This window comes from Meles meles, chromosome 6 (assembly GCF_922984935.1).
Source record: "Meles meles chromosome 6, mMelMel3.1 paternal haplotype, whole genome shotgun sequence".
NCBI classification, from domain to species: domain Eukaryota; kingdom Metazoa; phylum Chordata; class Mammalia; order Carnivora; family Mustelidae; genus Meles; species Meles meles.
In genome coordinates this window covers 137,721,737-137,745,193 of record NC_060071.1, presented here as the reverse complement: position 1 = coordinate 137,745,193, position 23,457 = coordinate 137,721,737, and the positions used below count along the sequence as shown (strand labels likewise).

Below are 23,457 nucleotides of genomic sequence, written 5' to 3'. Positions count from 1 at the left end.
ACTTCCAGGCACTTTTACAGCTTATGATTTGTGGTTTAAGAGCCAACTAACCTAGTTACATGACAGTTGGTAGTTATTGTTTCCATGTAGTTTTATTAAAGGTGTTAAGAAATTTTTCTAAAATGTTAGCTGTAATTTCCACTTTCTCTTGAAGGCACTGAAAGTGAGTCCCAAGACCCTGTGACAGAGAGCGACGATGGTGGCTTCAGTGAAGAGTGGGAAGCCCAGAGGGACAGTCGCCTAGGGCCTCATCATTCTACAACTGAGACACGAGCTGCTGTGCAGGAACTTTCCAGCAACATCCTCACCAGTGAGGACCCAGAAGAAAGTACGTGCATTTGTCTGTGTTGAATAGTTGTGGGTTCTTTTACGTGTTACGTTACCAAACTCTTCAAAAATAAAATGGATAGAGAGTGTTATGGTCTTATTCTGAATAACAGATTGAAGCTTTTAGTGGGACATGCTCATAATTACTGCTTTTCTTGTAGTTCAGTTTGTCAGTTGGCCAAATTCTGCTCCTTAGATTTTTGGAAATGGCTGTTTATAGCCTGAACAGTAGGCATTGGTTTTATAAGGTAAAAGATTTTTTTCAGAATTATTACTGCAGTAAGACTTCATGACTGCAATATTTGTGTACAAAAATTTCATTAATACATTTCTTCTTCCTGTGCAGAGACCTGTGGATTTAAGTGTTTCAGCCTTTTACATATTCCCTTTGCTAGCAAGCACTGTATTTTATAAATTTTAAAGAAAATCAAAGGGATTTAGGTTCTGGGGAGAAATGCAAACACTTGTTCAATGCCTAAGATATGTTGGCACTTGGATCTCCTTTAGCACTTGGGGCTTCTTGGGAACATGATCAAGAGCCCCTTTGGTTCGGGCTCAGTCATCTCTTCAGTTAGTCTTAAAGATGTGATTTATTAAGAGATTAATACAGTTCCCAACTAAATTATTCTTGGTGGGTTTTTTTTCTTTTCACAAAAGTGAAGCTCTAGATTAAAACATTATAGTAAAAATACTAAGTAATTTTAGAGAAACAAACACCTAGATTTCTTAGCTTCTTTATTTACCAATCATTGATTATTATGATCTTGATATTATCCTTCAGCTTAAGCAGAACACTTCTTACAGCTCAGCCTTACTCTTTTAACTTGGTCAAAACCTGGGCGTATCCTTGACTTTGGTGCTTGGCTGAATTTTCCAGATGTTAGAGCCAGCTACACCCTGTGACTTTCATACTCCAGGGAGACTAGACATGGTTGCCTTGTCTTACAGCGAGGCTCGATCTTGTCTTTGCTGGTGTATTCTCTGCCTGCAGAGTTACCACCGTAGTCCCATTGCCTCTTCTCTTCCTCTCATTTCTCAAGGGTGCCTACAGACGAAAGAAAGAATATATAGCTGTTGGCCAGAGTGGCAGCATGACTGTTTCATGATTGTCCTTGCGCACTCCTGATCATTTCCTCATGTGCTCTTTGTCTTTTATGTCTGTGTGTGTGTGTTGTGTTTTGTTTTATTTTTTTAAAGATCTTATTTATTTATTTGACAAAGATCATAAGTAGGCAGGAAGGCAGGCAGAGATAGAAAGGGAAGCAGGCTCCCTGCTGAGCATAGAGCCCAATGCGGAGCCGATCCCAAGACCCTGAGACCATGACCCAAGCCGAAGGCAGAGGCCTCAACCCACTGAGCCACCCAGGCACCCCTGTTGTTTTGTTTTTTAAGGAAAACTCAGGTATTGCTCCCCTAATGTCAGAATAATATTTTCTTTTTCTGGGACCAGTATAAACTAGTAGCTGACATTCTTTCATCATTTTTGCATCCAGTAACATAACTATCTTGTATTGTATTCTTACTACTATTCTTATTCTTATTATTAAATAAGCTCTACACCCATTGTCAGGCTTGAACTCAAGACCCTGAGATCAGGGATCTGATGTTCTACCGACTGAGCCAGCCAGGCACCCCTGATTACATTAATGTTTTAAACCAGACTTAAGGTTCCTTATAAAAAAAAGTCTCCGTTTACACTAGAATTCAATTTGTAAAAGCATGGATTATCTTCCAGAACAACCTTTTAAAAATCAGCATTTAATTGGAAACTGAAGAGTTCTTAATTAGAAATGTAAAATATTTTTATTCAATGCGAAGGTAGTTGGTCTTCCTTCTAGTAACTTCCAAAATATACTTCCCTCAAACATCGTGCCGGTAGCCGGCTCATCCTAAGTGTGCCAGTAATCAGTAGACTTAAGACTTAGCAACATAGTGAAATTAGCCTGGTGTTTTCAGGAGTAGAAATTTGACTCCTAGAGATTCTTTTCTGTAACCTCAAGGGAAGTGTGGAAGATGAATTTTACTATTCTCTTCAAATGGAAGAAGAGATTTTAGTAGTAAAAAGGTAAAATACATTTCAGGGAGTTTTTTGGTTTTTTTTTTTTTTTAAAGATTTTATTTATTTATTTGACAGAGAGAGAGGTCACAAGTAGGCAGAGAGGCAGGCAGAGAGAGAGGAGGAAGCAGGATCCCCGCGGAGCAGAGAGCCCGATGCGGGGCTCGATCCCAGGACCCTGAGATCATGACCTGAGCCGAAGGCAGCGGCTTAATCCACTGAGCCACTCAGGCGCCCCTCAGGGAGTTTTTTTTTTAAGATTTTATTTCTTTAGAGAGAGAGAGAGAGCATGAGTGGGTGAGCGACAGAGGGCGCAAGAGAGGGAATCTTCAAGCAGACTTCTGCTGAATGTAGAGCTCAAGGAGCTGCTGGATTCCGGCACGCTGGGGTCATTACCTGACCCCAAACCAAGAGTTAGATGCTTAACTGACTGAGCCACGCAGGCGTGGTGTCAGGCAGTGTTTTGTTTTGGTTTGGTTTTAGTAAGATTTATTTATTTATTTTCGAGAGAGCTTGAGAGAGGGAGGAGGAACAGAGGGAAAGGGAGAGAAAGAGGGTGAGAGAGAGACTCTCAAGCAGACTCCCGGCTGCTCACAGAGCCACACCTGGGGCTCGATCTTACAACCCCGAGATCATGACCTGAGCCGAAACCACGAGTCAGATGCTAAACCTACTAAGCCACCTTGGAGCCCCTCAAAGCCCCGCTTTTTAAAAAATTTTAAGTAATCTCTACACCCAACGTGGGGCTCAAGAACTCACAGTCCCGAGATCAAGAGTTGCACGCTCCGCCAACTGGGTCAGGTACCCCTCAGGCAGTTTTTAATATGTTTACATTTCTTAAACAGATAATAGGAAATATTTTTTATGTTACATTTAAGCTAGGCGAATATTACACTGATAGAGGTTGTTTAGAGAAGCCTTACAATTAAAGTAAATAGTCACCATCATTTATTGTCTTTACTATGTCTTATGTTTGGTAGACCAGCAGATGCTCCTTTTAATATTCAAGGAACACCATATTACTTGAAATGTTTTTCAGAGTTGCTAAAAACAAAACAACACAACAGAAGGCCTAGACTACTATTAGCAAATAGCAGTAAAATACTAGCAGCCAGTCCTAGCGTTAACACTTGCCGGTAGAATACTATTCCTTCATTTTGACTAACTTAAGCAGTTTCCATTGCTGTGGTTTTAGTTACTTGGCTTATGGCACATTTTGATTAAGTAAATCAAAAGGAGCTATTTAAAGAAAAATTCCTGAGCAATATAGTATTTCTTAGATTTTTATTCTGCTTCAATTTCTTCTGCTTGTAGGTGAATAAAACTTGACATTTCAGTAAATGCCTAAAGAAAAAAACTGATGGTTACTTGTGTCCTTACTCTAATTTTGCTAATAAATAATGTATATCTTTCTCTCCATTAAAATGAATTCTGTGAAGTATACCTATAGCATTTGCCATAATATTGCTGTTAAATGTAAGCCTATTTTTTTAAAATTTATTTTTATTATGTTCAGTAAACGTAAGCCTATTTTTAAATTTTTAAATATTAAGTAATCTCTGTGCCCAGTGTGGAACTTGAACTCATGACTCCAGGATCAAGAATTGGGCACTCTTCCCACTGAGCCAGCCAGGCACTCCTAAACATAAGCCTTTGAATGCAAAAGTGAGGCTGTGATTTTAAAACCTTTGATTTAATACATTATTTTCATTTACTTTTTTTTTTTTTTAAGATTTTACCCATTTATTTGAGAGAGAGAGAGTGCACAAGCAGGGGGAGCAGCAGAGGGAGAGAGAGAAGCAGGCTTCCTGCCATGCAGAAAGCCCGATGTGGGGCTCTATCCCAGGACCCCGAGATCATGACCTGAGCTGAAGGCAGAGGCTCAACTGACTGAGCCACCCAGGCGCTCCATTTTTGTTTACTTCTTGATAACTTTAGTATATTCACAGAATTGTTCAGCCATCACCACAATTAATATCGGAACTATCTCATTACCCCAAAAAGAACCCGCACTCCTTAGCTGTCCAGCTCTCTAGTCCCTCCCATCCCCCCATTTAAAACACGTAATACAGTGATTTTTATTATATTCAGAGGTGTGCAGCCATCCCCACAAGTGAATTTTAGAACATTTTCATCACCTCAAAAAGAAACCCTGAACTCATTAGCCCCCATGTCCTGCCAACACCAACAAATATACTATCTTTTTTTTTTTTTTAAGATTTTATTTATTTATTTGAGAGAGAGGGAACCCAAGCAGGAGGAGGGGGAGGAGGAGGAGGGGAAGCAGGCTTCCCGCCAGTCAGGGAACCCAGATGCGGGGCTCAGTCCCAGGACTCTGGGATCATGACCTCAGCTGAAGGCAGAGGCTTAACGACTGAGCCACCCCGGTTCCCCCACAAATGTATTCTCTTAATAGAGTTGCCTATCCTGGGCATTGCATATAGATGGAATCCTACAATATATGGTCCTTTGTACTGGTCTCTTTCCCTTAGGGTAATGTTTCCAGAGTTCATCTCTGTTGTAGTATGTGTCAGTACTTCCATTTCTTTTTATAGCCAAGTAATACTACACTCCACGCACATCCCGCATTCATTACCCATCCATCAATTAACAGACATTGGCTGTTTTCATTTTGGGCTGTTAGGCGTAATGTTGCTATCAGTATTCATGTACAAGTTTTTGTGTGGACATGTTTTTATTTCTCTTGGGTGTATACCCAGGAGTGGAATTGCTAGGTCATATGGTAATTCTGTTTAACCTTTTGAGGAACTGCCAGACTGTTTTCCAAAGCAGCCATCCTGTTTTACGTTCCCACCAGCAGTGTGTGAATGCTCCAATTTTTCCACATCCTCACCAACACTTACCTGTCTTTTTGATTATGAACATTCTAGTGGGTATAAAGTGGTATCTTACTACGGTTTTCATTTGCATTTCCCTATTGGCTAATGATGTTGAGTATTTCTGGTGTGTGCTTGTTGGCCATTTTTATATTTTCTCTGGAGAATTGTATTCAGATCCTTTGACCGTTTTTATTTGTCTCTTCATTATTGAGTTGTAATGGTTCTTTATATATTCTAGATACAAGTTTGTTTTCAGATACAATTTTTTTCCTGCATTATTTTAAAAATTTCATTTCTATAACATTTTTTCTGAAGAATTTAGTTTTAGTTCCTTATAGCACTTAACATTTGAAGTCAGTATTTCTAAGGTCATTTGTTTAGCCTTTATAGATGCCAAGAACTTTTTAAAGATTTTATTTATTTGTCAGAGAGAGAGAGGGAGAACACAAGCAGGCAGAGCAGCAGGCTCCCTGCTGAGCAAAGAGCCCGATGCGGGACTCGATCCCAGGACCCCGGGACCATGTCCTGAGCCGAAGGCTGCAGCTCAACCAACTGAGCCACCCAGGTGCCTCTGTATTTTTTTTTTTTTTTAAGATTTTATTTATTTATTTGACAGATAGAGATCACAAGTAGGCAGAGAGGAACGCAGAGAGAGAGGAAGGGAAGCAGGCTCCCTGCCGAGCAGAGAGCCTGATGTGGGGCTCGATCCCAGGACCCTGGAATCATGACCCGAGCAGAAGGCAGAGGCTTTAACCCACTGAGCCACCCAGGCGCCCCTTCTGTATTATTTTTTAACTCTTGATAACAACTCTATGAAATGGCCTATTTGTAATCCCCATCTTAGGGCTGAGGGATTTGAGGATTAGAGAAATTGAATCAGCTTGCTCTGGATCATACAAGTACTTCAGTAGTAGAGCTGGCCTGTTCTGTACACATGAAACTGGCGAGTGTATTCATCAGTCTGGGAATGTTAGCAAGTTAAAGGGTGGTTCACAGCTTCGGATTTCATGGGTCATATGTTTATCTTTTCCACTAAGGAGGAGCTCACTCTGGCTCCCACAACTCAAGAACACTGATTTCTCAGTAATATCTTATTAACCAGCACTCTGCTTCTTTCTCCCCCACATGTGGAACGGACCATACCTCTCAGGGGCCTCCACCTGTCTCCTGGGAGTGGTTCTCTAACCTTTAAGACCAGGCTCAAAGTTCAGTTGGGAATAGTTACTTAACGGAAAGGTAAAAAGGCAATTGTAAAGCTTTATGGATTAGTAGTGGGCCCCAAAGTTAAAACATATCTTTTGAATCCATTGTTTAGCCTTTCCTTATTACTTTGAAAAGAATTTGAAGGGAAAAAATGTTTGATAACAGAAAACCTAAGGCCTTTGCATTTCTTGCAAGTTTTAGGATCAGCTTGTCAGTGTCTGTAAGCTGATGGAAATATAAGGAATTTTGAATATCCAAGACAATTTTGAAAGAGAAGGGGTGCCTGGGTGGCTCAGTTAAGTGGCTGCCTTTGGCTCAGGTCATGATCCCAGGGGATCGACCTCTGCACCGGGCTCCCTGCTCAGCAGAGAGCCTGCTTCGCCCACTTCCTCTGCCTGCTGCTCTGCCTAGTTGTGCTCGCTGTCTTAGCTCTCTCAGATAAATAAATAAAATCTTAAAAAAGAAGAAGAAAAATTGGTGGACTTACACTATTTGACATCAAAACTTACTCTAAAGGCATAGTAATCAATTCAGGTGCAAGGATAGGCATATAAATCAATGGAACAGAATTACAAAACCCTTATGTTTATGGTCAGTAATTTTATAAAGGTGCTGAAATAATTCAACAGGAAAAGGATACAATCTTTTCCACAAATTGTGCGGGGACAATTAGCTGTCCTCATGCAAAAGAATGAATGGAAACCCTTGCCTCACCCTGTCCATCCATCAGGCACACGATCGAAAATGAATTCAAAATGGATCATAAACTGAAATGTAGGTAAAACTAAAAATTCTAGAAGAAAGTAGAAGAAAAACTTTCTGACTTTGGGCTGGGCAGAGTTCTTCAATACAAAACTAGTACCTGGAAGAAAAAATTGATAGACTGGACTTCAAAATTAAAAACTTGCACTTCAAAAGATGCCATTAAGAGAAGAGATGTTTGTACACCCAACTTCTTCGCATTATCCACAGTGGCAATGAGGTGGAGGCAGCCCAAGTGTCCACTGATGGATGAGTGTATAAATAAAATGTGTGTACATACATGGATATTGTTCAGCCTTGACAAGGAAGGAAATTCTTTTTTTTTTTTTTTTTAAGATTTTTAAAAATTTATTTGAGAGAGAGCAGTAGCAGGGGCAGTGGCAGGCAGGGGAGGGAGAAGCAGACTGCCTACGGAGCAGGGAGTCTACCGTGGGGCTCGATCCCAGAACCCCGATGATCATGACCTGAGCCCAAGGTGGCTCTGTCAGTTAAGCATCTGGCTTCAGCTCAGGTCATGATCCCAGGGTCTTGGGATTGGCCCCTTGTTGGACTCCCTGCTCAGCAGGGAGTCTGCTTCTCCCTCTTCCTCTCCTGTCCCTCAGTCCCCACTTGTGCTCTCTCTCTCTCACTCTCAAATAAATAAAATCTTTTAAAAAAAAAAAAAAAAGAATGCTCGTAACTCAGTAATACAAGATAACTCAAATATGCCCAGCCCTGGACAGAGGGGCCCCAGTCCAACCTTAACAGGGGCCCCCAGATGAGAACTTTGACTAAATTTCTGCAGTAAACATTTCTGGTTCACATTTAAATAGAATTTTAAAAAATAACTCCAATAAAAAATAGGGAAATCTTTGGCTAAATATTTCACCAGAGGAGAAATATAAGAGTTAATAAGCCCATGAGAAGTTACTCAACATCATTAATCAGAATGGCTATCATCATGGGACCTCTGCGTGGCTCAGTTGGTTAAGTGTCTGCCTTCAGCTGAAGTCATGATCCTGGGGTACTGGGATCGAATCCCACGTCAGGCTTCCCAGCGGGGAGCCTGCTTCTGCCTCTCCCCCTGCGTGCACTCTCTCACCCTCCCCAAATAAATAACTAAAATCTAAAAAAAAAAATAAATAAATAAAAAAAACCTATAATCAAACAGACTAGCAGAACCAGGTGCTGGTGAGGGATGTGAAGGAACCAGAATGCTCTTGAGTTGCTGCTGGCCATGTAGACTGCTAGAGCCAGTATGGAATACAATTTGGCAGTTTCTTACAAAATTAAAGATAAACTTACTGTATAACCTAGCAATTCCACTTGTAGGAATCTACCCAGTGGAAGTGAAAACTGTCCACACGAAGAAGTGTACCCTTGGTCACAGCATAATGTTCATAGCACCGTTATTCATAATAGCCCCAAACTGCAAACAAGCCAGATGTCTGTCAACTGGTAAAAAAATACAGTATTTCCATACAATGGAAAACTATTCATCAGTAAAAAGAAACAGTACAGACACATGTAATATCATGGATAAACCCCAAAATTCGTTACATGCAAGAAGTGAGTCTTGCTGATATGAGTCCATTTCTACGAGACGTCTAGAAGAGTCATATAGCGAAAACAGATCAGTGGTTGTGTAAGGCCTGGGGTGAGGGAAATGTGGATTGTGCTGATGGTTGGACAGCTCTATAAATTTTTTATAATAATTGAACCGTACATTTACAGTGGGTGTATTTTATGAAGTACATTATAGCTATCTCATAGGGGTTCTTGGGAGAATTTATGAGAGAAAATGCCATGTGTAAACGAGCCATTCTGTAGAGGACATTTATTGTTCTTTCCATATATAACAACAGCATCTACTGTTGAAGACTCCAGAGTTAGTTACCTAGAATCCGAAACTCATATTGGAGGGCCCAAAAAAGAAAAGCTAGCTAAAGCCGAATTTTATATATCATCTACTGCTTTCTCATTCAGTACAGGATGGAATGCAGCAGTGACTTTGGAGAGGGGGGGCAATAGTTACTTTTTTTTTTTTTTAAGATTTTATTTATTTATTTGACAGGTCACAAGTAAGCAAAGAGGCAGGCAGAGAGAGAGGGAAAAGCAGGCTCCCTGGTGAGCAGAGAGCCCAATGTGGGGCTGGATCCCAGGACCCTGAGATCATGACCTGAGCCGAAGGCAGACACTTAACCCACTGAGCCACCCAGATGCCCCCACATTTTTGAATTGATCGCAAAGAGTAACAAACTTCATAATTCTTCTTTTTTAGGGGGAGTAAAACTTGGATTAGGAGATTTCATTTTCTACAGTGTTCTGGTTGGTAAAGCTTCTGCAACAGCCAGTGGAGACTGGAACACAACCATAGCCTGTTTTGTAGCCATATTAATTGTAAGTACACGTTAATGAAAACATGTCCCAACTCATCTCAAATCTCTGCTTCTGTTGTCCCCTTAAGGTGGTCCATTTTCACCCTAGCTGGGCTGAGTGTGCCAGTCACCTGGAGAGCTTTAAAAAAAAAAGAAAGAAAGAAAAGAAACTTACTTGAATGGGTTGCCACCTGGCCATCCATTAAAATCATGCGTGTGCTTTTAGAACCCTTCATCCCTCCCCTGAGATTTTCTTTTTTAAGTTTTATTTATTTAATCTCTCCACCCAGCGTGGGGTTTGAACTCACAACCCTTAGATAAGAGGACCCCTGCCCTGAGATATTTAAAGTTTTACTTGTGTATTGTTGTTGTTGTTTTTAAGTTCCCTGGAGAGTTCTGATCGGCACCTCTGGTTAGGAACTGCTGCTTTAAGCCTGGCAGCGCAGACATGTAGGAGGTTAGGTGTGCTAGTCAGTCTGAAAGGGGTACTTGGATGCTTATTTAGTCCCTGAGTCTGGTGGTGATTTTGCCTTTAATAATGCAACCTGCAGCAGACGGTGCTCCTTGGGCAGCAAGTTTGAGGCAAGAAGAGCTAACGCAGTGCATGATGCCGTGTAGGTCTCGCTTTGAGTGTCACAGCATGACCCCTGCAGCTTTGAAGACTATTAAGTCATCAGAGATACCTTTACTGGTATTTTTGCTAAAGCTGGGATGTCTTTGCTGTACGTGAGTGAAGTTAGAGGAGAGCCTTGACTTCCACATTTATGATTTCGCCTGTGGTTTGTCACGATAACAAAACCAATTAACGTTTTCGTGTGTTTTATTTTTCTTTTGAGGTTAGTTTTCTGGATGTGTGATCTTTTAAGAAGGAAGTGATTTATTCTGGATAAAGCTGAAATGATGCTCGGTTTTCAGACATTGTCTCAATAGCTAGGGTATAAACATGGACTGTGTATATGACCTGACTGCTCTGTGTTGACAGGTTTGCCTCCACTTTCTGAATGTTCGCTTAGCTATTTTTGCTAACCAAAAGAAATCGGAGGAGGATTTTTGCGTATACAAAAATAAAACATTCCCGTACTAGTGAGGGTCTTTCATAAAAGTGAAGTGGCATAATTTGAACTCGGAGAAAATGGGGATACACTTCACTTTATGCCATTTTGGCTTACTTAAAAAGGTTCATAGGAACGCGCTACTTTCAGATAGAAGAGAAGCCTGTGTACGCTTCATAAATTTTGACTGGTTTGTTCTGTGAGCACCTCTTGGCCCCCGTACAACAGAGGATGCTTTTCACCTCTGGGATTTTAGCCAGCCACACTGAACTCACAGTAGCCGACTCAGTATTTTAGATAGAAATTTCTGTATTATTTAATTTAAAATAGTTTTACTTTTCTTTGGATTCTATTTCTTACCCCTTAGGATTAGGGGGTAAAATTCAACAGTGTGTGCCTCATGAACTCTGTGCTGCAAAGGCCAATAAATGTTTCAAAATTTAGATTAAAAAATTGTCGTAAAATTTAACTCAAAGGATAGTACTCAGTGAACTAAATTAAGACCAGGACTTGTGATTGGGTTGTTCTTGCATAAAATACTTCCATAACTTTGTCTGAGTTTGTGTCTTTTCCCCTCCTCTCCACAGGGTTTGTGCCTTACATTATTACTCCTCGCCATTTTCAAGAAAGCATTGCCAGCTCTTCCGATCTCTATCACTTTTGGGCTTGTTTTCTACTTCGCCACAGATTATCTTGTACAGCCCTTTATGGACCAATTAGCATTCCATCAATTTTATATTTAGCATATTTGCAGTTAGAATCCCATGGATTTTTCTCCTTTGACGATAATAAAATCTGGGGAGGAAAAGATGATTTTCCTGTGTCCACATCTAACAAAGACAAGATTCCCAGCTGGACTCTTTGCAGCTTCCTTCCAAGTCTTCCTAAAACCACCTGTACCATTGGGCGCTGGAAGGAGGTGTCTCCAGAAAACGGTTCGAACATACATCGTTGTGATGGACTGAGTCCCTCGGTGCAAAAACTACCAGATTTGAGGGACAAGGCTGAGGAAAAGGGGCAGACCACGAAGTTGCTGTGCTCGTACCAGCAGCGTAACCCTTGGTCACAGGTGGATTCTACCAACACTGCAGACTCTCAGGACTACCATCACCAAGAAATTAAACGGCGTGGTGTCAACCAAACAGGACTCTTCATCTTAAACTACATGTTGAAGATCAACCTAATGAACCTGTCTTGAATTCTGAACCTTTGCAGGAGGTACTGTAAGGAGAGTGGGCACCAGCAGCAAAATGAAAAGGTTTTTGAAACGGGGCTCCAGCTTTTCCACTTTCAGACATTTTTGCTGCAGACTTACCATTTTTAAATAAGACTTTTTTTTTTTTCTTTCCACCTTGCGTCAAGTCAGGTGTGTAGGTTGATTTCGAAAAGTCTCATTTTTAGGCACTGAAACTCAGTACCATCTGCGGTTACCATTTCTTCCCATGGACAGTCTGAACTGATACGAGGTTGCTTTATCCTAAAAGTCTTAACCTCAGGTTCCAAATTCAGTCATTTCTGGGAAGAATGGAATTATATCCAAACGGCCTATCAGCCTTAGTTGCATTCTGGATTTTCCACCAAATTCTTTGTTTTTAGACATACTTACCGGTTCTCGTGCCCCTGGATGCTTCCATTCTTCCCGTCTTTCCCTGACTCCCCCATAAGCATTGTCTTAGACACACAGCGAATGAGACAGCTCTGTTGTGGTAACAGACGATCCATTAAAATCCACAGGATTTTACTCTGTGTGGTGCAAAGAATGTTACGAATCCGCGCTGTCGGCCTCGCTGTGGTAATTCTTCAGTAGCAAATACAGTGTTGCCCAAAGACAGTGAAATTAAAGAAGAGTAAAATGGCTGGTGAAGTACTTTCTGTCCTGGTTTTTCTTTTTTGACTACAGTCCATTGTCTCTGGCCGTGCGTTGGAATTTGGACCAGCAGCCAAAAGCTGGTGGTTTATAAAGTCAGTTGTATCGGTACAAAGTAAGAGTTTGGAGAAGGCTGTGATTTTACTCGGTGAGCCGCGCGTGGGAGGACGTAGGGTCAGGAGGAGAACCAGCTGCCAAGAAGAGAAAGAAGGGGCCTCGCACAGCCGGTGGGACAAAGTGAGCTAACGGCCCGTGGGCAGATGTTAAGGAAAACCAAGTCATTCCTCAAGAACCTCACAGTGGGGGTGTCCTGCGCTTTCCCGTCTGCCTTACCTTTCCTTTCAGTGTACCTTTGATCGGGGCTGTCGGGCGGAGGCCCGGTGCCGCGCAGCTGGGGACAGAAACAGAGCACCGGCCAGCGGGCACACGGCTCCTCTAAGTGAAGCTCTGCCGGCACAACCCTCCTCTGCCACCGACGGCCCGCAGCCACGGCCATCAGACCGGAAGCATTTACGAGCAGCTTGGTCTGTCCTTGTGGCGGAACTGCACGGCCGGCTTGTCTTCCTGTTCCTGCTTTCTCTCCAGCCTGTCATGTCATCTGGTTTGTGGTTCTCCTTGCAGTTCAGAGTATCTGTTTTCTGTCACAGAATATCATAAACTAACCTGAGCAGTAGTGTGCTGGTCGTAACCAGTGTAGGTAAAAACTGGCTCGTAGTAGGCGGTTGAGAGCTGCAGGCAAAACAGAAAACAAGTGCTGCGCACAGGAAGGGCAGGGCGTGAAGTTGGAGGTTCTCTCGTCGCTTTGTTTAGCCCCTTCTTTCCAAGAGTCTTTTTCCTCAGATAGTAGCAGTGTGGGTTTTATCTTCTGGAAGGACACCTGAGTGTGTCTGTGATTTGTGGGAGTCTTGAGGGACCCCTGATCTAGGGTGGTTGATTTGTGCAAAGGTTCCAGAAATACCGTCTTTCATGAAAGGTTCATCCCGGAAGAGGGTATGTGCTGCGAGGGTGACTAAGTCCATCCTTGCTGTCGCTGTTCTGCGCAGAAAGATTGCAATAAAACTCGCTTTCTCCAAGACGGAACCACATCTCATCATAGGCAGAACACCCCTTCTTTCCTGAAACCCCCATCTCAGATGCAGAACTTGGCCTCGGAACTTTCTTCTTAGGGTCAGTTCGGCTGTTTCTGAAATACCAAATTGCGAGTCTCCCCCCATGAAAAGTAGATTGTCACCAGGGAACACAGAAGCAAGCCCATGGCAGACGTGCCCTCACACGGGACAGGGGTGGCTGTGGGCCAGGCCCAGCCGCCTGCTTAAGAAAGAGGAGGAAGAACAGTGGCCACTGATGTCTGGGCCCCGACTGGCTCACAGAACACAGTGTTTATACATGGAAGGTTGCTACAAACCAGCCTGTGGGCATACCGACCATATTTGGAAGATCTGTGGACCTTTTTTTCAAAGAGGAAGAGCTTGCTTTTCCTGTTTTTGATTCTCACTAGGTTCACATGTGGTGCTAGGATCACAGCTCTCACTGTAAATGATTAAATTTCTTGATGAGAACAAAGCTCTCTAAGCAACCCGGAAGAAAACCGTAAGTGAATGATTTATTGATTTCACTGCAGAAGCGACAACTAGAGAGGTAGTCTTCTCACTTTTAAACTCCTGGATCCCCAGTTTTTAAAGTCCCTTGATCTGAAAATCTCTCCTTCCATAACCGATGTCTATGCAGTAAGTTTAGTGCTTGTCCTCTACTTGGGCTCAAAATTTATATGGTAGTCTTGGTCATCATTTGTAGAATGTGAGACGAGAGTTAAGCTCCCACGTAAGATCTTTCAGGGTCAGGGTCTCCAGGAAGTCTCTGGTCCTAACCCCCAGGACCTGGCCTTGCATAATCGCCCATTCTTGAGCTATAGCCCTGGAAGAAAAAGAGCCCAGAAACCACTCTGAAGAGATTTATTCAGCGTCTTCCATGTTCCTGGCATGGTGCTGGAGTCCGAAGATACGAAGATGAGTAAGACCTATCCTCAGAACGCAGCTAGAGTTTCCTGTTGGCTGATAGATGCCATCTTTAACTTCTCTGCGATATCAGGTACTTGTCAGGAACCCCTTTTCGTGGTTACCCTCTGGTGTTATTAAGGTGACTTGATTCTCCCAGGAGCCACTCCTTTGAGTAAAATACTCCTTTCTCCTTGCTTTTGGATGGTCTGTAACCGTCTCACCTGCCATTCTAGAACCTCACCTCTGGAGTAACCACAAAGCTGACTCAGGGCGGAGGTGGTGGGGTGGCTCGCAAACTGGACAGTGGTTCTTGCCTTGGGATGAAACCATATCATCGTCATGAGTCTGGGCCCTGAAGAGATCCTTTTGATCTTCTTGCTTCTCTTTAAATCCCCCAAACACTGGAGATTAAAAACCGTGGTTTCAGCTCTTCACGGCCCCTGGTGAAGTCGCTGGGGGGAGTGTCGTCACGCTTACTCTCTGAATCATCTGGATGGCGTCCTCCGACAGTCCTCTCCTCTGGTAGGAAAAACCTCAGATGCGCGTATTAAAAAGTCAGCCAAGTGCTGAATGAACCCTTTTCCCTGACTGTTTTCCGGGGCCTTGGACAGCCGCGACGCCGTGGAAGTAGCGGAACCCACCCTGGGCCCTGGAGCTGGTGTTAGCACTGCAGCCCGGGTGCGTAGCAGGAGAGATTTCCCAGGGAGCAATTTCCCTTTGAGACTAAATAATTGTTGCAAAAGGGCAGCTTCAAAATCAACCGTAGCGCATAGCGAGTACAGGACTGTCTGTTTACGGGGCGACCAGAGGTGCGGGCTGCAGGGTTCAGCGGGATCGTTTCCACGCTCGGCGTCTGGCTTTGGCTTCTACAGACACTGCTTTGTACATGATTCAAACAGACTGTGATCCATCTTTTTTAAATACCTTTCAGGTTCTTGGTAAGATATAATTTTGATAGATGATTGCAGATTTTCCTGTATTTGTCAAAGTAATAAAGACTGCATGAATCCAGCTGCGCTGATTTTCTTCCATGAAAGTGTTATAACGTATAACTGGGAGAACCGTGAGCCGTCATCAGGAAACAGTTAAGAAACACAAATGCATTGTTTCTGTTGTTCACTCGTAGTGGAGGGATGTGGATCATAACAGGGCACAGAATTGAAAGTCCCAAAACAACTATTCTTAGTAGTTTCTGAAATTTTTTTTTCTAGAAAATATCTAACTCAAATTGAAGTAAGAGCTGTCAAGAACTTACGGGACGTGTGTGCTGTAGTACAATGCGGGTATTTTATGGGCTAGAGGATTATCTTTTCAAAATTATTATGGGGGTGGCTGGCTGGCTTTGCTGGTAGAGCATACAATTCTTGATCTCAGGGTTGTGAGTTCAAGTGCCCATGTCGGGTGTGGAGCACACTTTATTATTATTTTTTTTAAGATTTTATTTATTTAATTGACAGAGACACAGTGAGAGAGGGAGCACAAGCAGGGGGAGTGAGAGAGAGAGAAGGCTTCATGCTGAGCGGGGAGCCAGATGTGGGGCTTGATCCCAGGACCCTGGGCTCGTGACCTCAGCTGAAGGCAGACACTTAATAGCTAAACCACCTAGGTGCCCCTGGAGCCTACTTTAAAAAAAAAAAAAAAAAAAAAAAAGGCACCTGGCTTGCTCAGTTGGTTAAGCGTGTGCCTTCCACTCGGGTCATGATCCAAGGGTCCTGGGATCGAGCCCTGCATCGGGCTCCTTCGTAGGGAGCCTGCTTCTCCTCCTCCCTCTGCCTGCTACTTTCCCTGCTTGTGTTCTCTCTGTCTCTGTCAAATACATAAAATCTTCAGAGAAAAAAAAAATTAATGTAGGTCACATGGGTGGAAAAAAGCAACATTACTTTTATTGCCAGTCCTATCACTTTGCTAAAACTCTGCATAAACTTTTGTTTCTAAACAGTGAATAGCATATAAATATTGGGAATTATTGACCAGAAATAAGATGGTGGGCAGTGCACATGGGTGGCTCAGTCGATTAAGTGTGTCCCTTTGGCTCAGGTCATGGTCTCAGAGTCCTGGGATGAAGCCCTGTGTCAAGCTCCCTTGTCAGTGGAGAGACTGCATCTCCCTCTGCCTCTGCCCTTCCTCCCCGCCCCCCCGCCCCCCGCTGTCTCTCAAGTAAAGAAATAAAATGTTTATCTTTTTTATTTTTTTAAAAGATTTTATTTATTTAGCAGCACAAGCAGGGGGAGCAGCAAGCAGAGAGAGAGAGAAGCGGGCTCCCCGCTGGGCAAGGAGCCTGATGTAGGACTTGATCACAGGAGCCTGAGACCATGACCTGAACCAAAGGCAGAGGCTTACCTGCTGAACCACCCAGGCGCCCCAAATAAAATCTTAAAAAAAAAAGTCATGGCAGGAAAACCAAAGTTGGCTATTGTCTTCAGAAGGAGCATATTAAGAGACAGATACATTCCCAGCTACATTGGCTAAGAGCATCAACAAGCAGGGAAGGTGTTCATTTCGTCCTTTGGGAATCACAGACATCATTTGTTTTTATGAATCTTGTAGGCAGGGTCACTAGAGTCAGCCACAGAAATACCATGATTTGTTCTCATTAGCTGGGAGAGGTTTCTGATTTTTAGGGGTGTTGACAATGACGTTCTTAATGAGAATGAAGGATGTCCTCAGGCAGAGTTGAGAAACAAGCATAATGAGGTGGATTTCCTAGCATCACTAGGTAAGTACCACAGTTTTCTGTGTCCCAGCCTTTCTCTCTGGGGACTCTTCTATGTGCTCTGTATGCGTGTGATGGGGAGAATCCTTGCCCACCAATAGCTTAGGATCTGGTTAAAAGCGAAATGATAGCATACATGAGTTCAAGCAAGTAAAGTGTTGACTCTTTACATCATTTGAATGGAAGTGCAGAGCAACAGAGGGACCCACAGAACACAGGGTTAATTAAGATCAGATTGTTTTCCAGAAACAACGTTGGAATCAAGTTTGAGAAAAAGGGAAGAATCTGCATTGCCATGAAGATGAAGGACCTTCAAAAAAATCAGGAAGGAAGTGGTATGTGAGATACACCCAAGGATAATTGATTTTTGAATTAGATGATGTATCCAGAGGAAAGCCCAATTAGCTAACAAAATCTGTTTCTGTATTTACTGAGAATACACCTTCTTCATCAGATGACTTGTAGAAACCATGGAGGATGTGTTCCGGCCTGCCACAGGGGTCTTTCAGCCCTTGGTCTTAATCTTGACCAAGATTGATTCTCTTACAGGGGCTGGCCCTTCTGTACCCCATACGCCATGCCCCGTAAAGGGGAAAAATGGAAGAGCCTCAAGCCAAGTTTGCTGGAGTCCTAACTTTTTTTTTTTTTTTTAAGATTTTACTTTTAAGTCATCTCTACAGCCAACATGGGGCTCAAACTCACAACCCTGAGATCGAGAGTTGCGCGTTCTACCAGCTGAGCCAGCCAAGCGCCCCAGTGGAGTCCTAATTCTTTGGACAAGGGTTGATATACTCTTGCTGCTGCTGTTTGTCCTTCTTTTCCCCTAAAATTATTTTAATTATGTGGTAACCAAAGGTCAACTCCTCATGCAAAAGAGGAAAGGATTTTGTTACCCCTCTACCAAGAGCATATTTTGAGGTCGACGGCATGTAAGATTGTGATGAGTTTTCTTGGGTAGCAGATCTAGTCAGGTGCCACTGTACTCAGCAATATCAGGGCACCTGGGTGGCTCAGTCGGTTAAGCCTCTGCCTTTGGCTGTGGTCATGAGCCCAGAGACCTGGGATCAAGCCCCACATCCAGCTCCCTGCTTGGCAGGGAGTCTGCTTCTCCCTTGCCCTCTCCCTCTGCCTGCCACTTCCCCCGCTTGTGCGCTCCAGCCCGTGCTCTGTCAAATGGTGCATCCCCTCTGGCCCGGGCTGTCACAGGGACAGCGTGGAGTTGTCACTCAAATACTGAGACAGACTGAGGTGAGATCTCAGGGACCTGACCCCACCTCTAGATTTTCGAAGATCTTGTCTGCCGAGTACTGTAACTCATTAGGCGGTAATCTGTTTTTCTATTTACTAATTGGATTTACCTACATATGCCATAAAATAGCATTAGGCTTGTTTAGTGAGGTGACTGGGTTTTATTTACGTGACCAGAGAGATGCTAATGTATGATTTATTCAGATTTTCTCAAACGCTGAGAATGACCTCTCTGCCATCCTGACCTGGTGGGTTTTCCACGCTTCCGCTGCCCCTTTCCATCCTAGTTCAGGGCTCTTCTCTGGAATAACCCAGCCAGCCAGGAGGTCATCAGTTCAAACCCATCATTGGGCTCAAGGACTGTAAAGTGCCCGTGGAAGGGGAAGGACTCTTCTATCCCCGCTGACCTCTGCCTTCCTGCAGGTGTCTTTCCTGCCTGTGCTCTCCGGGCCTGGGCCTGCGGGAAAGGAGGGCCAGACTCCATCTGCTCTTTCTGTTCTTACCATGGCTCCGCTGGACATCCAGAAGGGAATTCCAGGAGTGTTTGTTGAGGGAACCCCACAGTGCAGCTGGCCTGCCCCCCCGGGTGAATGTGCTATTGACTGCAGGATCCTGTCCTCTAGGCCAGGGGCGCCCCCTTTGTGTCAGTGGGGCCCAAGGCAATGGCCCCGGCGCAGCCTGCCCTAGGACGACAAAGGGCCTGGTGTTCTCCCCTCCCCCTGTCCGCGTGGAGCAGGTCACCCCTTGAGGGACTTCTTGCAGGCGGCAGGGACCAGATTCTCTCCTCTCCCTCTTGTGCCGTGTATAACTTGGTGAGGTAAGTCACAGCCTTGTTCCAAGTGATTACGCAACTTTGGTCATTAAAGATGGGACTCAGGAATGCAACCAAGCCCGTGATCATTGTGGCATGAACTGATTCTCGTTTTTAAGTCAAATGCACGGTACACGTTTTTGTGAGCAGGTGATCTGACCCCAGAGGCCCGTCCCAGTTGGGGATCACAGAGTGGGGGGCGCCGGGGTATCGGGCTCCCGGCCCACGGGCCCCCGCTACTCGGAAGGCTGTCCATCTCTTCTCCCCTGGCCGAGCTCCAGCCGCCTGGCCGGGGACAAGGAGGCGAGGGGGAGGCCTGGCCGCCCCAGCACAGGGCCCTTGCCCCGCCCTGGGCGCTGGAGACGGAGCCTGGCCCCATTCCCCACCCCCTACCGGGCCCAGCCGGCCCAGCTGCTTCCGCAGAACGCCCGACTCGCCCCTGGCCCTGCCGCCCGGGGTGTGGGGACTCAGGGCTTCCTTCCACGCCCCTGGGGTCGGACGCTCCAGTGGCTCCCGCAGCCCCCGGGGCACTGAAGAGGTCTGGCTCACCCCCACGCCTCTGAGCAGGGTGAGGGGGACCAATGCGGGCAAGTGCACGCAGACCGTGGGGGTGTGCCTCCCAGCTGGCCCCCGGACCCCCACACCCTCTAGTGAGCCCCCGGGGCGGGGGGCATGGGATCACCGCCCCGTCCTGGGCCCCCGGGTGGGGGGGGGGGCATGGGATCACCGGGCCCCCTGGGAGGGAGTTGCTCAACCAGTGTTTGGTGAGTAAGTGATGTAATGGGTGGATTAGGGGTGCGCAGGAGGGGATTTCCGTGCAGGATCACATAAACAGGCGGGGGGGGGGGGGGGGGGGGGCAGGGGGGCATGTTTTAAGTAAGAGCAAACATTTACCAATTTTGCTTTTGTTTACAAGGCTGTGCTGGGGAAGACCACTTGGCCTTATCTGCTCAGAGACCCCCTATTTATAAATAGGTGGTCAGAGTGGAATCCAAACGGAATTCCTCCCCCAGGGCACGCTTGTGACATTGAGAAATATATGGGTTTGTCCCGGGTCCGTGTCACCACGTTGAATGCGGAAGGAATACAGGATAGTATTGTTCTTAATACGTTTCCTTAACCCTCATTTTTTAAAAAATTTAAATTCAATGAACCAACATGCATTACCTCACTAGTTTCAGATGTGGTGTTCAATGACTCATCAGTTTCATATGACACCCGGTGCCCATCCCAGCACCAGCTACCTCATTGCCCCCCAGCTCCCCTCCGGCAGCCCTCAGTTTCCTTCCCAGAGCCAAGAGTCTCTCCTGGTGTGTCTCCCTCTCTGATTTCTTCCCATTCAGTTTTCCCTGTGGTCTTCTGTGCTCTTTCTTATATTCCATATATGATGAACCGTCATTTAACCAAGAAAAGCCCCCAAGAAAACTACGTGCCCCATTTAGCCAATACCATTGGGCACTTCCTAACAACGCACCTCCCACTATACTGAGCCCGTCACAAGCACTGTCCCCCGGTCACCCTCATGCCATCTCCTTCCATGGTGGGAAGATGCAAGCTTGGAGACCACGAGCAGCAGCCCCACACTCACCCACAAGAAAGCAGGAGACGTGCCCGGCCCAGAGCCTCCACTTCTCACCTCCAGGATGGAGGCGCCTTGCAGACCTGTTTCTGCCAAACTGGGTCACCTCTCTGGGCCTCTGTTTTCTCCTCTGTAAAATGCAGAGTCTGACAATGTTCCTCACATTTTCTAACTAAAACTGGACAGGGGGACATGAGACCCTGAGAGCCTAGGACCTGTCCCACAGTGGCTGTCCCAGGCAGGAATGTTTGGAGTTGGAAAAAAGAGAGAGAGAGAGAGAGAAAACAGTTAATTTTAGGATGCCTGAATGTCTCCGTCTGTTAAGTTTCTGCCTTCAGCTCAGGTCATGATCTCAGGTCCTAGGACTGAGTCCTGTATCGGGCTCCCTGCTCAGCGGGGAGCCTGCTTCTCCCTCTCCTGCCTGTTCATGCTGTCTCTTGTTATCTCTGTTGCTATCTCTGTCTCTCTCAAATAAATAAATAAAATCTTTTTTTTTTAAGATTTTATTTATTTATTTGACAGACAGAGATTATAAGTAGGCCGAGAAACAGGCAGAGAGAGAGGAGGAAGCAGGCTCCCCACTGAGCAGAGAGCCCGATGCGGGGCTCCATCCCAGGACCCTGAGACCATGACCTGAGCCGAAGGCAGAGGCTTAACCCACTGAGCCACCCAGGTGCCCCTCAAATAAATAAATAAAATCTTCCTTAAGATTTTATTTACTCACTTGAGAGAAAGAGAGCATGAGAAGAGGGAGGAGCAGAGGTAGAAGCGGGGTCCACCGAAATGGGAGCCAGACGTGGGACTCCATCCCAAGACTCTGGGATCATGACCTGAACTGAAGCCAGACACCTGACCTACTGAGCCACCCGCATGTCCCCACCATCTGAACCACTTTTACATGTACGATGCAGTGGTGTTCAACACATTCATAACGTTGTGCAGCTCTCATCAGCACAGATCTTCAGGACTGACTCCTCTCCTGCCTCCCCCTGCCCCGATAACCCCCATTCTGTTTCCTGTCTCTATGTATTAGACTGTCCTGGGGACCTCCGATCAGTGGAATCATGCAAAATATGTCTGTTTCTCTCTGGCTTATTTCTCTGAGCACAGTGTTCTCAGGGTTCATCCATGCTGTTGTAGCTTTGTTTTATTATAAAAATAACCACACCTGGGTGGCTCAGTGGGCTGAACCACTGCCTTTGGCTCAGGTCATGGTCTCAGGGTCCTGGGATCGAGCCCCGCATCGGGCTCTCTGCTCAGCAGGGAGCCTGCTTCCCCCCTCTGTCTCTGCCTGCCTCTCTGCCTACTTGTGATCTCTCTATCAAATAAATAAAATAAAATCTTAAAAAAAAAACCCACAGGACCATCATAAACCAATACGAAATACATTTCACCCCAACCCCCAACATAGCATACTCCCGATTTCAAAGTGGATGTTCCCCAAATCTGTGCCTTGTGTATTCTGTGTCTTTCAGTGTCCCCAAGACCACATGCCCCACTCTGAGAAACACTTCCTTCTCCACTTGGGCCACCTGTGCGGCCCCCTCACAGCTGGGCTTGAGGGTCTGTGCTGAGTGGAGGCCTCTGTGTGTGTGTGTGTGTGTGTACACATGAGCATACCACCACCCCCCCCCCCCCCCGCTGTCCTCCTTTGTTCTCAGTCTCTAGGGCTGTTGATTCTTGGAAATTTTCCGTTTTAGCATTTTTTTAAAATTTACATTAATCGATTTTCTTCCTTTTAAAAAGGAAGAAACAGCCATGCAGGCAAGTTAACTTCCAGACCTGTCCCAGCCAGTGAGTGGAGATGCCAGACTCCAGTCCGGGGGTTGGACTCACAGACTCACGCCTTCTCCATCCCCACGGTCTCCCACACTCCCACACTCATGCCCGCCCTCCCACGGAATTCAGCAGGCCCCCAGGCATCTGTCACTGCCAGTAACATTGTGTTAATGTTGGGAACCCCACTGGTAGTTACATCGCGTTTCATTTTTACAGGTCTACAATCCATCACGTGCAATTATGAAATTTAGAGGGCTCCCAAAACTGAAAGGTCTCTCCTAAGTTTGTGAGTAAATCCTGGCCTGAACTGGCGTGAGGCTATGTAGAGTCTTAATTTAGCCTGTTTAGGTGAATATTTGTGTGTTGGCTGCGGAGCTCTAAGTAGGTGTGGTTTTGTTGTTGCTTTCGGTCCTTAGTTTGATGAAAGAGGGCTTCCAGACCGTCCGGGAGGTCGTGGTATCACATGCAGTTTAGGAATTTCTAAGAGCTGAAAAGTATTCAATCCTCCAAGAGGATTGAGCTCCAAGAGTTTCTTTTCTTTTTTTTTTTTTAAAGATTTTTATTTATTTATTTGACAGACGGAGATCACAAGTAGGCAGAGAAGCAGGCTGAGAGAGAGGAGTAAGCAGCCTCCCGGCTGAGCAGAGAGCCCGATGTGGGGCTCCATCTCAGGACTCTGGGATCATGACCCAAGCCGAAGGCAGAGGCTTTAACCCACTGAGCCACCCAGGTGCCCCCCCCAAGAGTTTCTAATAAGGAATTGGGACCTAGGTATATATCATAGGATTATAGTTATATAAAGGCTATAAAAATAAAAAGCCTAGACCTGGTATGAGGGGTCTGTCCCAGGGACCTCCGATCAGTGG

General features: G+C 45.2%; 1 protein-coding gene across 4 annotated transcripts in view; it reads left to right on the top strand.

Moving 5' to 3' along the window:
- Positions 1–15,472, top strand: part of PSEN1 (presenilin 1) — a 78,105-nt gene extending 62,633 nt beyond the window's left edge. For all 4 annotated transcript variants that reach the window (XM_046008653.1, XM_046008654.1, XM_046008651.1 and 1 more), the window contains 3 exons: positions 155–328; positions 9,449–9,567; positions 11,185–15,472. In XM_046008653.1, coding sequence (XP_045864609.1) covers positions 155–328; positions 9,449–9,567; positions 11,185–11,340 — 449 coding nt within the window. In that variant the 3' untranslated portion in view covers positions 11,341–15,472. The remainder of the gene's footprint in view (positions 1–154; positions 329–9,448; positions 9,568–11,184) is intronic.
- The last annotated feature ends 7,985 nt before the right edge of the window (positions 15,473–23,457 follow it).